This window comes from Acartia tonsa, chromosome 1 (assembly GCF_053477335.1).
Source record: "Acartia tonsa isolate MP-2025a chromosome 1, ASM5347733v1, whole genome shotgun sequence".
NCBI lineage: Eukaryota > Metazoa > Arthropoda > Copepoda > Calanoida > Acartiidae > Acartia > Acartia tonsa.
The window spans coordinates 16843276-16856195 of record NC_137260.1 but is presented as its reverse complement, the minus strand read 5'-3'; the positions used below and the strand labels follow the sequence as shown (position 1 = coordinate 16856195).

The following is a 12920-nucleotide window of genomic DNA, read 5'->3' as shown; positions in this document are numbered from 1 at the left end:
TACTAAAAAGGGGACAAATTAAAAACTGTTACCCTAAGCTTCCCCCTTGACGTTATATTTGAAGAAGATGACGTCATTTGAAATAATTCGATCAAATTTTGTAACATTAGTCCACTTTTTTACGAGTCACTTTTAACAGCTTCTACATTGAAATATTTCCTGTTACCTACTTAAGCATGTTATTATTTAAACCTAAAAATATTTGCATGATAAATATTTTCTTACTATTCATCATTAATATTGTACCCGAAATTTCAGACAAGAACAAAAAAAAATGGCGGCAAAGTATAAAAAGCGCGCGTTGGCAGAATATGGCAGTCAGGTTCTTACAGAAGAAAGGGCTGAACCTGTTAAGAGATTGAAATTATCATCTAGGTATTTATAAAAATAAACTATGTTTATGAAATTCTCGATGTTTATCCTTTAAACAATTCTTGAGCGTTGAACCTTCTATTAGATTTTTTAAAAGTAATAACAAACGAACAAAAAACTACCCTACACTCATTGAATATAAATCAAAGGCATAATTTGTACTTTAAGGCAAGATTCTAATGTCTTACAGTTAAATACCCCTAGTACATATTATTTTTTATTCAGGCATTCTGTAAATTCAGATATTGAAATAGATCCCATTTTAAATATAGGTAAGAATTTATTTTTAATCTATATAGGTTTTTTTTATTCCTTCGAACTTGTGTTGTTTTTGATAAGAGCTGCTACTCATATCACAAGAATATATGTCAGTCAATAATGTACCTAGTCTCGTTAGTTTTGTTTCTATATTATCAGTAGATAACTCTTTATACATTCTACACTAACATATATACCTATATAATTATACAACTAATATCAACATACTGTTTTTTTTTTAAATTGTTGATAGATAGATAAAACAAAAATATATTTAGATGCCAACTCAACAGAGCGAAGAATAATGTCAGAATTGATGAAATTTAACAGACATCTTAAACTATCATCATCTGATAATTTAGAATCTTCTATGAGGTAATAAGTTCATACATTTATTCCTAATTAAAAGTAACAGATTATGTGTGTGTGTTTGTAGCGAATGATCTCGTTAACCTTCATGGTTTATCTTGACATTTGTGCTTCTGTTCTCATAGGACCATGGAAGGTTTGTAACTATTTTGGAGGAGGGTTCCTCCACCACTTTAAGAGAAATTGCATTGAGGCCTCTCGGGGAGTATCCACTAGTTATTTCATAATACTACCTTAATTGCATATGGAAGGTGTCCTTCCATGATAAAGAAAAGATACTAACAGTTAGTTGTTAGGGAAAAAAGACTTTATTGGTAAAATCTGGAAAATTGGCAATAATTATGGGCAATTTGATAACTACAAGACAGGGTTGTCATATTGGGCATTTTTTCGATAACGGGCCGCCCAATTGCCCAAAAGGGGTTTTTGGGCACCCTTTTGGGCAAATGTCGTAAAAAGCATATTAAGAGGTTATAAAAAATACCCTAAAACCATACGGAGACTTACTTTCAGAAATAGAATAGCCTAAAACCATCTCAGGACCTATAAAAGCTCCACTGGAAAGGAGGACCATATCTCTTTTCTACCCCCTCTTTTTCACCCACTAAAACGGGGGGTGCCCAAATCTGCCCAAAAGGACCGATATAGGGCAGCCCAAAACCGCCCGCCCGATTTGACAACCCATAAGAATTCTATATGTAATAATGTAGGAAGTCAAAAATGTAAATTGACAATTTCTAAAAACACATAAAAATACAAAAATACGTTTTCTTAGAATTAGATATGTACTTTACTACCTATTTAGGTACCTATTGTTATTTCAGGAAAATAGAAGAATGTTTGAAGAGAATAAAAGATAACTCAGTCAAGTATAAACTTATCATGGGTTACGCCAAGATTTTAACCACAGGTAACTTATACTAAATGCTTTGTTAAGACAGTTATAAAGCTTCCCTGAAAAGTAAAAATGATCCTACCTGCATTTGTATGTAGCTATGTGATAATCCTATTTCCTATCCCTTCTTTTCAGAATTGTTTAAGTAGTCTCTAACTTTTTTAAAAAATCACTTTCTTTGCTTCAGGGAAAATTGGAGATATCTCAGAAAAGATTAAGAAAATTTGTGAACACATATCTGATGAAAGTTCAAATAAATTATTATCTGCATGGCTGCAGGCGGCAGAACTTTATGTACAAACAGTAAGATTTTCTTATTAAAACAGAAATGATGAAGTCAAGTAGATGCTAAAATGACATTTAAACTAAACACTATTAGTATTTTAAATAAACCATTTTACAAAAGACAATACAATTCAATATTGGCAGTCTGCATATAGACAGACCAACTGACCACCAGGATTGACTTTTAGAGTAGCTATACTACCTGAAGTGTTTAGTATTGCAGTTTCTCTATAATTCTGATGTATTTTGTCTATTCTTCCATCAGTCCGCAACGCAGCGGCCATTTAGGATAGTTTGCTAATTTTTCTGTTATAGATATCTTTTATCAAAAAACCATACAGCATACAACCTACTTTGTCCGTTAGTCTATCGGTTATTTTTACAAAAGACAATTTATTTAATAATGTGAAAAGATTACGTGATATTCTATAATTTGGTTATCTTTCCCCTCTTCTCCTTTTTTTATGACCACTGAACATATGCTCTATAACTCACTTTGTCCGTACATTGTTTTTTTTTATGCTACGCCACTTGCAAATATTACCTTGTTTTAACGAATGATTAAAAAAAATACAATTTTAGGCCCAAGTGGATAGAAATCAGACACAGCAGCTCTTAGAAGTGGGAAGAAGCACCCTCCTCAATTCTGCAAATCCGCAGGTATTGATTTCAATAGCCAAAAAGATTCTTTTTTTAAATTTCAACATTTTAATTTGAAATATAAAGGGAGGAATATATATTTTTAAACAGAATTTTATCAACATAGCACATTACATCATGATATTGAAAGGAGAATATTTCCAGTATGGTTACGAAACCGGTTAAGATTCACTGGATTACAACCAGTTCTGAGCCATACTGAAAAATTTATGCATCGTACCGTAATACAGACAATTTTCCTTGAGTAATAAAATAAATATCATAAAGTCGGTGTCAACAAAACTGGAATTTTCATTTTATTATCCGCCGAAAGACGTACCAGTTAAATAAAAACCGTAGTTAATATGCTACTGTGCCACTCTGCAAGTGGTAAAACTTTTAAATAAGTGTGTAATAAGTCTAAGAATATTTTAAACAATTGTTTAGGTTCATGTTCATGGCTTAGCCTTGTTGGCCTTGCTTGTGAAACCAGACAGTGTAGAGGTCAATTCAAAGGTTTTTAGCCTTATCAGCAGTTATTCTATGTCCCAGGTATTCATTTTATTTTGTTTCATAAAAAGTACCTATTTGTTCAAGTAAAATAATAATAGGTATAAAGATAAAGAAGAAATATTTTATTTGATATACTTATTAAATGTTTCAAGGTTAAATCTTCCTTACAATTTAATGGTGTTTTTATTTAACTCTTCACAGTTGGATTTTATTTTTTTTTTTTTTTTAAATCAAAGTAGATAAAATTAAACCAATGAATATCTGAATAAGCAACATAAAAAAGAAAATAAAACGGAAATCTTATTCATTGGTTAAAAATTTTGATTATTTTTTTTGGTTAATTGTTTTCAAACCTTTTAATCAGCAGAAGGAGTTATTTTGTTTATCATTATTGGTGATTAGGATGTTCATCAATTTCTTTGCCATTGTAATATCCCTAAGGATTCCTGATTTATGTGTCATTTTATTGTATTAGGATGCTAGAGTGAGATGTGCTGCATTTTCCAGCTTGAGAAAAATCCACGAGAGAGGAGTAAAGTTGGATGTTTCTATCTACCCTGTTCTATGCTCGGCAATAAGGAACAAATGCTTAAACGTTTTATTTTTTGTTTATCTGTAAATGCCAGCTAGGCCTCTAGTAGCACCTGGGGAAAGGGTAGGTGCAAGTCCACCATCCACTTACAATTTAAAGTTCAAAAAGAAAAAATGTTCTTTTTTTGGGGGGAGTGGGGGTCTTTTTTACTGTGGCGATTTCTCTTGAAAGGGTATAGTTATAAACCTTTTCTATTTTTTATTAATAACATTATATGATAAATTTGGCAATCTAATTTAAAAAAGCACTTTGTCGCAGAGATGATTATGAGGGTGTAAGAATAGAGGTTTTGAAAATTATGTGTCTTTTATCTGAGATACATCCAGAGTACCAGGTAGGGTATTATCTTCTTAGAAATATTTTTTCAATTTTAACGCCAAAATATTTTAACAACAAAGATGAAAATGCATTAAAATTGTGCATCTTTAATCTGAGATTTATTGCTTCGCCCCTAGCCCTAATGGAGGGTGGCGTAGGTCAGACATATTGCTCAAAACAATCCCAAGATATTTATTAAGCTTACATGAAAAGTACAAACAATTCAGACTAGCAATTTCCGATATTTTAAGCTTCAGACATTAGATACATAATACCCCTCAGATGATATGAAAATATAATACAGAAATTAACCAATAGTTAATAGGTATAGTTTATATTCATTGTACATGTAGAATTGTATATTGCATAAATGATGTCACGAATTTCTCATACATAGGTAGTACTGTTAGTCTGTACAGTTGATCAAAGTATGGGACACTTGTCATAATCGATAATCATAAACCTTAATATTTAGGTGAAATTAGATGGAGATGCAGGTTATAACAGACTTGTGGATGATGTTTTCTCAAGAATTTGCCAGGTAAATGCTCTACTGCAAATGTCCAATTGGCTTCAGATTTACTTGAATTATTTTATTTTGACTAGTCATTTTATCTTTTTCTAACTTAATTTTAATTTATTGTTCTTTTATTATCATGGTTGCTCTACTTGTATACATAATAATCCTTATGAGTTTGATCCTACTGAAAAATACCACAAGAATGTCATTATAATCGATATATTATTACTTGGATGTTACACCAGATTTTCATGTACTCCAATAAAGTGATACTCCGAAATGTTTAAAATAACGATACCCCCCATCCACCCCCTTATCCTTGACCCTTAACTCCTAGTGGAAACGAACTACCCAATAAATATAGTCCATGTTAGCAACCTAATTAGGCGACAAATTTTCCCCTGTCATAATATCCTCGTAAATTCTATATCCATTGTCATAATACTGAAATTTTACCACAATATTTTTTTTAAACTGACAATGTAATTACCTAAACCTTTTAAAAATTTCAGGTGATAAATGATGTTCGTGAGCCAGTGCGCTGTTTAGCAGCCCAACTTATCGGCAGGATGAACAAGGTCAGCCAAACATTTCTGGAACAAACTCTGGACAAGAAGCTCATGTCAAATATGAGGGTTAAGAAGTCAAGCCATGAGAGACAGGAATGGAGTTCAATTTTTAATTGTTACTTTGCTTTCAACTGGATCTTATCTATTTGTTTAGTGATCTTTTGTGGGATAAGAACATCTAATAAACACAAACATCAATTTATTCAATTAGAGGTGATTCTCCATACAGAGCCTCATCAAGCACTGAACTTCCCCCTTCCCTTATTTTTAGATAAATTTAAAAATTTTTTTTTACTTTGCCTATTTCCTAGGCCCTCCCCCCTCTAAACCAAATCAAATTTGCTGCTTATTAGTTTTGTTGTGAAGTAAAAAAAAAACTTAGATTTACTCCATTTCTGAACAAAGGCTGGACTGGTTGCCTCTGGAGAATGGAGTTCAGGGAAGAAATGGGCGGATGACGCCCCTAAGGTAAAAATTAGTAAATAAATTATTTTTCAGATTTAGAACGTTGTCTGTTATTGTTCATTTGCCAAATTATTCCTTTATTTCAACTTTATATTCATAATATTTTTGTAGGAGGAAATAAATACCGAGTCAGTAAGCCTAGTGAGCTTTGGCAGCTGTGGCGCATTTGTCCACGGTCTGGAAGACGAGTGTTACTCGGTGCGCGTTGCCGCGGTGGATTCTTTAACTACTCTGGCCATTGAGAATCATGACTTGGCAGTTTTGGCACTGGATTTTCTGGTTGATATGTTTAATGATGAAATTGAACAGGTGCGTTAGTTAGAAAATTATACTGTTTTTAAATTCTTAATTATTTTGGAGATTTTACTTTAAACCTTATTTATAGTTCTATATAAACCTTACGTAGCTTCCTTTCCAATCCTCCAAGTAAAAATTTAATTCCATATTACTCAGATATTCAACTCTGAACTTTCATGCTTGCTAGATTTGTTTTTCTTTTAAAAAATTACTATATATTACTTTTCAATTCAGGTTCGCCTGAAAGCAATCGGAGCATTGACTGCTATTTCTAAACACATTAAGTTGCAGGTAATTTTTATATTCCTACATAAAATAAGTTAATCTGATCAGGTTGACATGACAACAGAAGAAGAAAGCTTTGCCTCTATATATTTAAGCTTACATGTCAAAAATAGAACCATATTTTTTTTTAGAAAATTGTCATTTTAACTTTATACTTTAGCTAAATTTGTTTGTTTTAAGAACTTTAATATTTTTTGTATTAGATAAATCATACTCATATCCAATGTTTTAGGTGCACCAACTTGACATTATTTTGGCTGCTTTGGACGATTTTTCCACCCTACTCAGAGAGAAACTTCATGGCATGTTGCAGGCTTGTAATCTAGCTACAAAGGTTATTTAATACTTTAAAACTAATCAATAATACGAAATAGTACGATGTTTGTCTGTCTTTATGTCTATCCGTCTGTCTCAAGCTTAAGATCTCGCCAATCACAGAACCAATTGAACTCTACTATTCATGGAATATAGATACTGATCTTGAAGGGTTTTAAGCTTTTTTTTTTTGGAGCGTGGTACACCTCCACCCACCAAAAAAAGAAACAAATAACCCTCCAATTTTTTTGTTCAATTCTTTGGGCGAAGCAACTATTAACTGTATGTCATATTGGATCAAGAGGGATAAGACCATGGACGAAAATTTATGTACATCCCCTATGATTAACAAAATTCCACCTTCTGGACAGTATCCAAGGTTTTCAAGTTAACGAATAAGAGGATGTGTTGGATATCAGAGTAATTTAAAGTTTAATGTCATTGTCCACCCTCTCTCTCTGAATTAGAATGCTGATACTATTTTAGCTGCTCGCCCTAGAGATTACCCAAGAATTGATAAGGTCCTTATTTTTTAAGTTACAATTTTGTTATCATTGTCTTGCTGATTTTATGAAAAGGACATTTCATTTAATTTAAATTATGAAGCTAAAGTATCATAAAAAGTAAAAACATAAATTATTTTGTACATTTTGTAATTTTACATTTAATATTATTAGCACTTGTGTTATATGTTATGCTAAGTGAGATAATCCTTATTATAATTTTCTATTTTAGGATGGATTAAAATCTGTTATCAACAAGTTAATGTATAATTTGAAGAAATATCCTCAGGTTATATATTATTGCATATATTTTAGAATATTTTTTAACAAATTCTTTTTTAAATTATTTATTTTATCATGAAACTATTAGAACGTTATTATCGACTAATAATAATAGTTCTTAAGTATTTTAGTGAGATTTGCCTGCTCATGCGTTTTCTATTATAATAAAAAATAACTGAAGAAAACATGTTACATTGTTAACTCTGGTTCGTTGAACCTTACCGACAAAAAAAAGTCATAGACACATAAAGCTAGAGTACTACTTGTTTCATGCCGATAATTTTGATTTCAGGACAAGAGGTCAATCTTGCTGACCTTTAAACATTTGGGCGCCAATCATCCAGACCTAACCTTACCTCTGGTCACCACACTGCTGCACATCCATCCGTTCTTTGACACTCCAGAACCTGATATTGAAGACCCAGGTACGTATAGATAGATTATATTTAGCTCCAGATAGATAAAAATACTCCAATAGATAGATATACTAAGCTCTAGATAGATATACCCAGCTCCAATAGATAGATATACTTAGCTCTAGATAGATATACCCAGCTCCAAATAGATAGATATACCTAGCTTCGGATATATAGATATACTTAGCTTCAGAATGATTTATCAAAAGAAAGAAAGATCTAATAAACTGTTTGGACTGACAGACAGGCACAAACAAATGATTTGATAGTTTAGTTAAGTAGTTTAGTTTAGGTGGATTAAATGCTTTGTGATCGAATAAAACATATAGAAGACATTTAGAGAGATAGGTACAGTTAATAATACTTACATAATAAAATTGTTGATATACAAGTAGATAGATTAGGAAGACAATTAGCCAAACAATAAAGAAAAAATTCGACTGGAATAGACAAGTTATATCAATTTAACCCCCCCTTGCTCCGACTTCTAAAAAACATTGAAACAAATGTTTATTGTGATATAGTTTCGCTACTTATGGACATATTTGTTATAGGGTATCTGTGTAACCTTGTTCTTGTATTGAATGCTGCACAACACTGTCCAACCCTGACTCCGCTTCTAGATGATCACACCAAGAGACATCATGATTATCTTAAGGTTTGTGCATATTGATACATTATGTAAGTAAACAATTTTTTTCAGGGATCTAAAGGATAAGACAGTGAAGGATTAATTGATAGGTATACATGTTTGGATGAAACCCTTTTTCGAACCAACCAATTAAATTTAAACAAAAGTACTCAAAGTTTAAAACAACATTTGCCTACTGGTGTAATTTAGAGTTCAATTGCCCTTTCCTCCCTGATTTTAAATGATTTGTTATTGTCTTAAATTTAAAACTAGAATTTGTTTAAATTGTATTTATAATTTTATACAAGCTTAAGTTCATTGTGTATACAAAGTTTTTAAATTAGTATTTGAGTAATAGTTGTATAATAAGTAGTCTAGTGTAAAGGGTTTTGTTGCTTTCCCTCGAATTTCCTAGCAAGCGCAAAAACTTCCCTTTTAAAGAAATAAATTGAAAATTTGAGGGAGGGGGGGGGGGTATTTTTAATTACAAACTACAAGAGAAACCACCATATTTTTTTCTAACATTAATACTTAAGCAAGAATTTGTTATTTTACCAAGTTGTTTTAATAATTACAGTTTGAAAGATTTTCCTTGGCTTTGAATGTAATAAATCAGTTATGAATAAGTGACTTTCTAGTCATGGAGGGAAAGACATTGAATTGTTGATTACACTGGTACCCAAAGTTTTGTAAAAATGCTCTCCCATTCGTTGGCTCAAATTTTGGGTACTTTCTTGATTGGTTGGTTGAAAAGTAATCATATTTCCCATCATCAGTGATATATATACAGGGTGGGGCAAATAAGACCGGACAAATTCTAACTTCTAAACAAATGAACATAAAATCGTCAATTTTAAAGATTTTATTGAATTTTAAAAACTGGCAAGCAAAATAGGTATATGACTATTAGATTATTCAAAGAAATCGCCGCCATCCCTAATCACCGCCTCTACTTGCCTTCTCAACCGCCGGCAGGTCCAGGTCAAAATATACCTGTCCAAGCTGGCGTAGTTCTCCTTGATAGTGGCAATGAGGGAGGTCTTTGTGGTATGGGCACGTCTATTGGTGCAGGCTTTAAAGTAGCCCCAGGTCCAAAAGTCCATTGAATTAAGATCGGGCTGCTGGGAGGCCACATTTCCTTAGAAACGTGAGTAACCGCAGGATCTAAATTCGCACAACTTTCAAGCTACCCTTATACACGGAGGCTCTTATTTGGCCCACAGTTGAGCTAGAACGACGATTTTTATTTTTTTAGAAATGGCATGAAGTTTCAGCTAGGGTTGTCAGCGCAACCCATAGTCTAAAGTGAGTTTTAAAGTTCAATGTGGGTCCCTGAAGTCAAGAACCGATAAATTTTCAAGGATTTGTGACGTTTTTTACATTTCAAAATCTGCCCCGTTGCACTTTGTTGGAGTACTACGGCCAAGCCATTTCAGATAGAGAGCTCTAGTCTTTTTTAGTGTCTTACTTGTGTATCTAACAGTATCCCCAGAAAGTTGCATAACTCTACCTCACCTGCAGATGGGCTGAGGTCAGATTTAGTGGGCCCTAGTCGAGAATCCAGATTAAACCACCGGCGCATTTGGAATATGCCTTGTTGAAGATATACGCGGCCAGCTCGTTGTACATGTCCATCTTCGTCCAAAGATTTTTTTGTGCTAAAAAGTCATTACCTAAGCTTTTCATAGTGTGGTCAAACGTCCTGATTGGTCAAGTAGTTTTGGTGCTATTGCCGTTTAAAGTTTGTTCGGTCATATTTTTGTCTTATCCAAGTTATTTATACATAGACTAAAATATTGGATACTTATTCGTTGTAATGTCCCTTAAGATCCCTTCTCATTAGTTATTGATACATTCATTGAAATTTAGGATACCTTTCCAAGTCTAATACCCTCGAGCACGAGCACGCCCACAACAAACAATAACAAGGATGACAGTCTACCACAGGAGGCGGCACAGTTCATTGCCTCAATACTGCAGAGGGTCAAACTATCCAGAAAGATGTCCTCAGCTAGTCATATTAATATCCTGACTGCCTCTTGCAAGTAAGTCGAAATAGATATTTATCGAATTGTATTATAGGCAGCTTTCAGCGGATAGTAAAATGAAAAATTATAAGATCATTTCTAGTTTTGTTGACTAAGCTACAAACATCAATTTTATACCTAATGCTTTTTTCTTAGTGAGCTTGAGACAATCTCCAATGTACAAGAATCTATCTGTGATCCAGCTAACTTCACCAGGTGCGTCTCTTTCATTTTAAGGTTATTAAAGAAAAAATAGATGAGTCTTTTTAAGACGATTTCTCAAAAAAAAGTTATAAACCATTCCAGCAAATATGACAAGCTACACTTTAAAGAAGAACAATATCAGTTATCAGTCTAGCGGTTTGGGAAAGACAGACACACACACAGAGACAGACATCTGTTACTTTTATATAAGAATCAATTGGCTTTCTAGAAATTATTGTAAAGTTTTATTAAAATGGAAAAAAATATAGAATCAAAGTTGTTTGAATTATAGGTTGTATCTGGAAGGTCAGGCATTGTATGAGAAGATAGTTCGTGGATATGGCTGGTCTCATAAAACAAGTCAACCAGGTGACTGTACTTTTCAATATAAAAGTCAATAAATCTATCTAAGGGGGGGGGGGGGGGGATTAATGCAACCATCTCGTAATCAGTGAGCAAATGGCACTTAGAATTCGAATTTTGATCTGGAATTTTGCATGAGTAATCCTTGGTAGGTCTATTTTCCCTAAATTGAACAAAAAGTTGGAAAAGTAACGGCTAACGGCTGGCGGCTCAGCAGTTTAGCCATTTTTAAAACTATTTCAAGGGAAATCATCGCGAAACCTATCTCCACATAATACTCTATGCTGCTCCAAAACGTTTTCAAACGGTTCTAGCCGCTAGTTGCTGGTACTAGAAATCTAAAAATGTTTTTTTTTGTATCATTTCACATGATTTAAAGTAAAAATATGTTTCAAAAAGTTTATTCCTACATAATTTAAGGCAGATTTGCTCTAAAAATAGCCCAAAAAAACGGCTAAACGGCTGGGCCGTTAGCCGTTACTTTTTCAACTTTTTGTTCGATTTAGGGAAAATAGACCTATCAAGGATTACTCATGCAAAATTTCAGATCGAAATTCGAATTGTAAGTGCCATTTGCTCACTGATTACGAGATGGTTGCATTAACCCCCCCCCCCCCCTTTTTTCACTCTATTTGCTTTAAGTTATAATATCTTAAGATATAATTGGATAAAGTCGGGAATGTAAAGGGATAAGACAATGGCTCATAAATTAATATACATCCCCAATGGTTATACACAAAATTACCCCTTGTGTAGATAACAATTAGTCGTAAAACGTTTGGACACTTAACTTAATCAACCAATCAATCTTAATTCAATAGAAGTCCCCAAAGTTGTTAAGCCAACGATTAAGAAAACGTTATTTATTTTAAACAGCCCAATGTTCCTGGATAAAGTAAAGCAATCCGTTATTATCAATGATGATTGAGTGGAGGGTGGGAAATTGGATGAGATACAATTTTTGTTATCCTTATTTCGAAGCTATAACACATGTTATTCGCTGGACTTAACATTGATATGAACAATTAAATATTTAACCAAAGTACCCAACGCTTTTTCACCAACGAATTCGATAGCTTGGTTACTAGTTTAATTTAAAGTCAAAGTTCCCTCCATTCTAAATTACTTGTTTCTAGGTCCAGCAGACAGATCTAACCTGTTAAAACTGCAAATGGTGGCTAAGAAGCTTAATTCTATGTTTTCTAATTTGGGCCATCAAAATCAGGTGAAAAATTGCTGCTTTTAGCATAGCGGTAGCTATTATATAGCTTGGATAAATTTGTAGGATTAAACTTTAGTCTCCAGTAGTATGTACGGTTATTTTACAGTTAAAAGTCCCTTAATTGAATTATATAAGAAAGACGTATTTTAATTAATGATAATTTTCAGTGCTTTACCACAAAGTCCTTAATGAACCCACTTAATTTTTTTTAAATTGAAAATAAGGAGTTGTGTCTAACCATTTCAGGGAGTCCTAACCCTATGGGGGGGGGGGGGGGGCTATACATGCGTTGACCTAACCTTTTGGAGCTACCCTGTACCCAATATAAACTAATCTAATTTTTTTTCTTCTTCAAAATATGGGGTAGGTGATTTCCATTCTCGACTATGCACTTTGAGTAAAACCGTCTAATTTTCCAAATTTCTAGATGCTTATCCGAATATTGAAAGTGAAAACCTTGGCTGTTAATCTTGTTTCTGTTGTGTGCCATTCAAATAAAAGCGCCAAGGTAATAATTTAAACTTTATTTATTTAAGCCATTTAGGGATGGCTAAGAATATATTTAGCATCAAAAACAGTT

The 12920-nt window shown here is 33.0% G+C and overlaps 1 protein-coding gene across 1 annotated transcript in view; it reads left to right on the top strand.

Moving 5' to 3' along the window:
• Positions 1 to 230: 230 nt before the first annotated feature.
• Positions 231 to 12920, top strand: part of IntS4 (integrator complex subunit 4) — a 17429-nt gene continuing 4739 nt past the window's right edge. The window contains exons 1-23 of the mRNA XM_080153525.1: positions 231 to 375; positions 598 to 644; positions 909 to 1005; positions 1824 to 1909; positions 2082 to 2197; positions 2762 to 2839; positions 3266 to 3370; positions 3807 to 3910; positions 4182 to 4257; positions 4717 to 4782; positions 5274 to 5424; positions 5737 to 5798; positions 5907 to 6104; positions 6327 to 6383; positions 6610 to 6711; positions 7428 to 7484; positions 7770 to 7902; positions 8448 to 8551; positions 10394 to 10569; positions 10708 to 10767; positions 11048 to 11124; positions 12255 to 12343; positions 12768 to 12848. Of these exons, the coding sequence (XP_080009651.1) occupies positions 275 to 375; positions 598 to 644; positions 909 to 1005; positions 1824 to 1909; positions 2082 to 2197; positions 2762 to 2839; positions 3266 to 3370; positions 3807 to 3910; positions 4182 to 4257; positions 4717 to 4782; positions 5274 to 5424; positions 5737 to 5798; positions 5907 to 6104; positions 6327 to 6383; positions 6610 to 6711; positions 7428 to 7484; positions 7770 to 7902; positions 8448 to 8551; positions 10394 to 10569; positions 10708 to 10767; positions 11048 to 11124; positions 12255 to 12343; positions 12768 to 12848 (2223 nt within the window). The 5' untranslated portion in view covers positions 231 to 274. The remainder of the gene's footprint in view (positions 376 to 597; positions 645 to 908; positions 1006 to 1823; positions 1910 to 2081; positions 2198 to 2761; positions 2840 to 3265; positions 3371 to 3806; positions 3911 to 4181; positions 4258 to 4716; positions 4783 to 5273; positions 5425 to 5736; positions 5799 to 5906; positions 6105 to 6326; positions 6384 to 6609; positions 6712 to 7427; positions 7485 to 7769; positions 7903 to 8447; positions 8552 to 10393; positions 10570 to 10707; positions 10768 to 11047; positions 11125 to 12254; positions 12344 to 12767; positions 12849 to 12920) is intronic.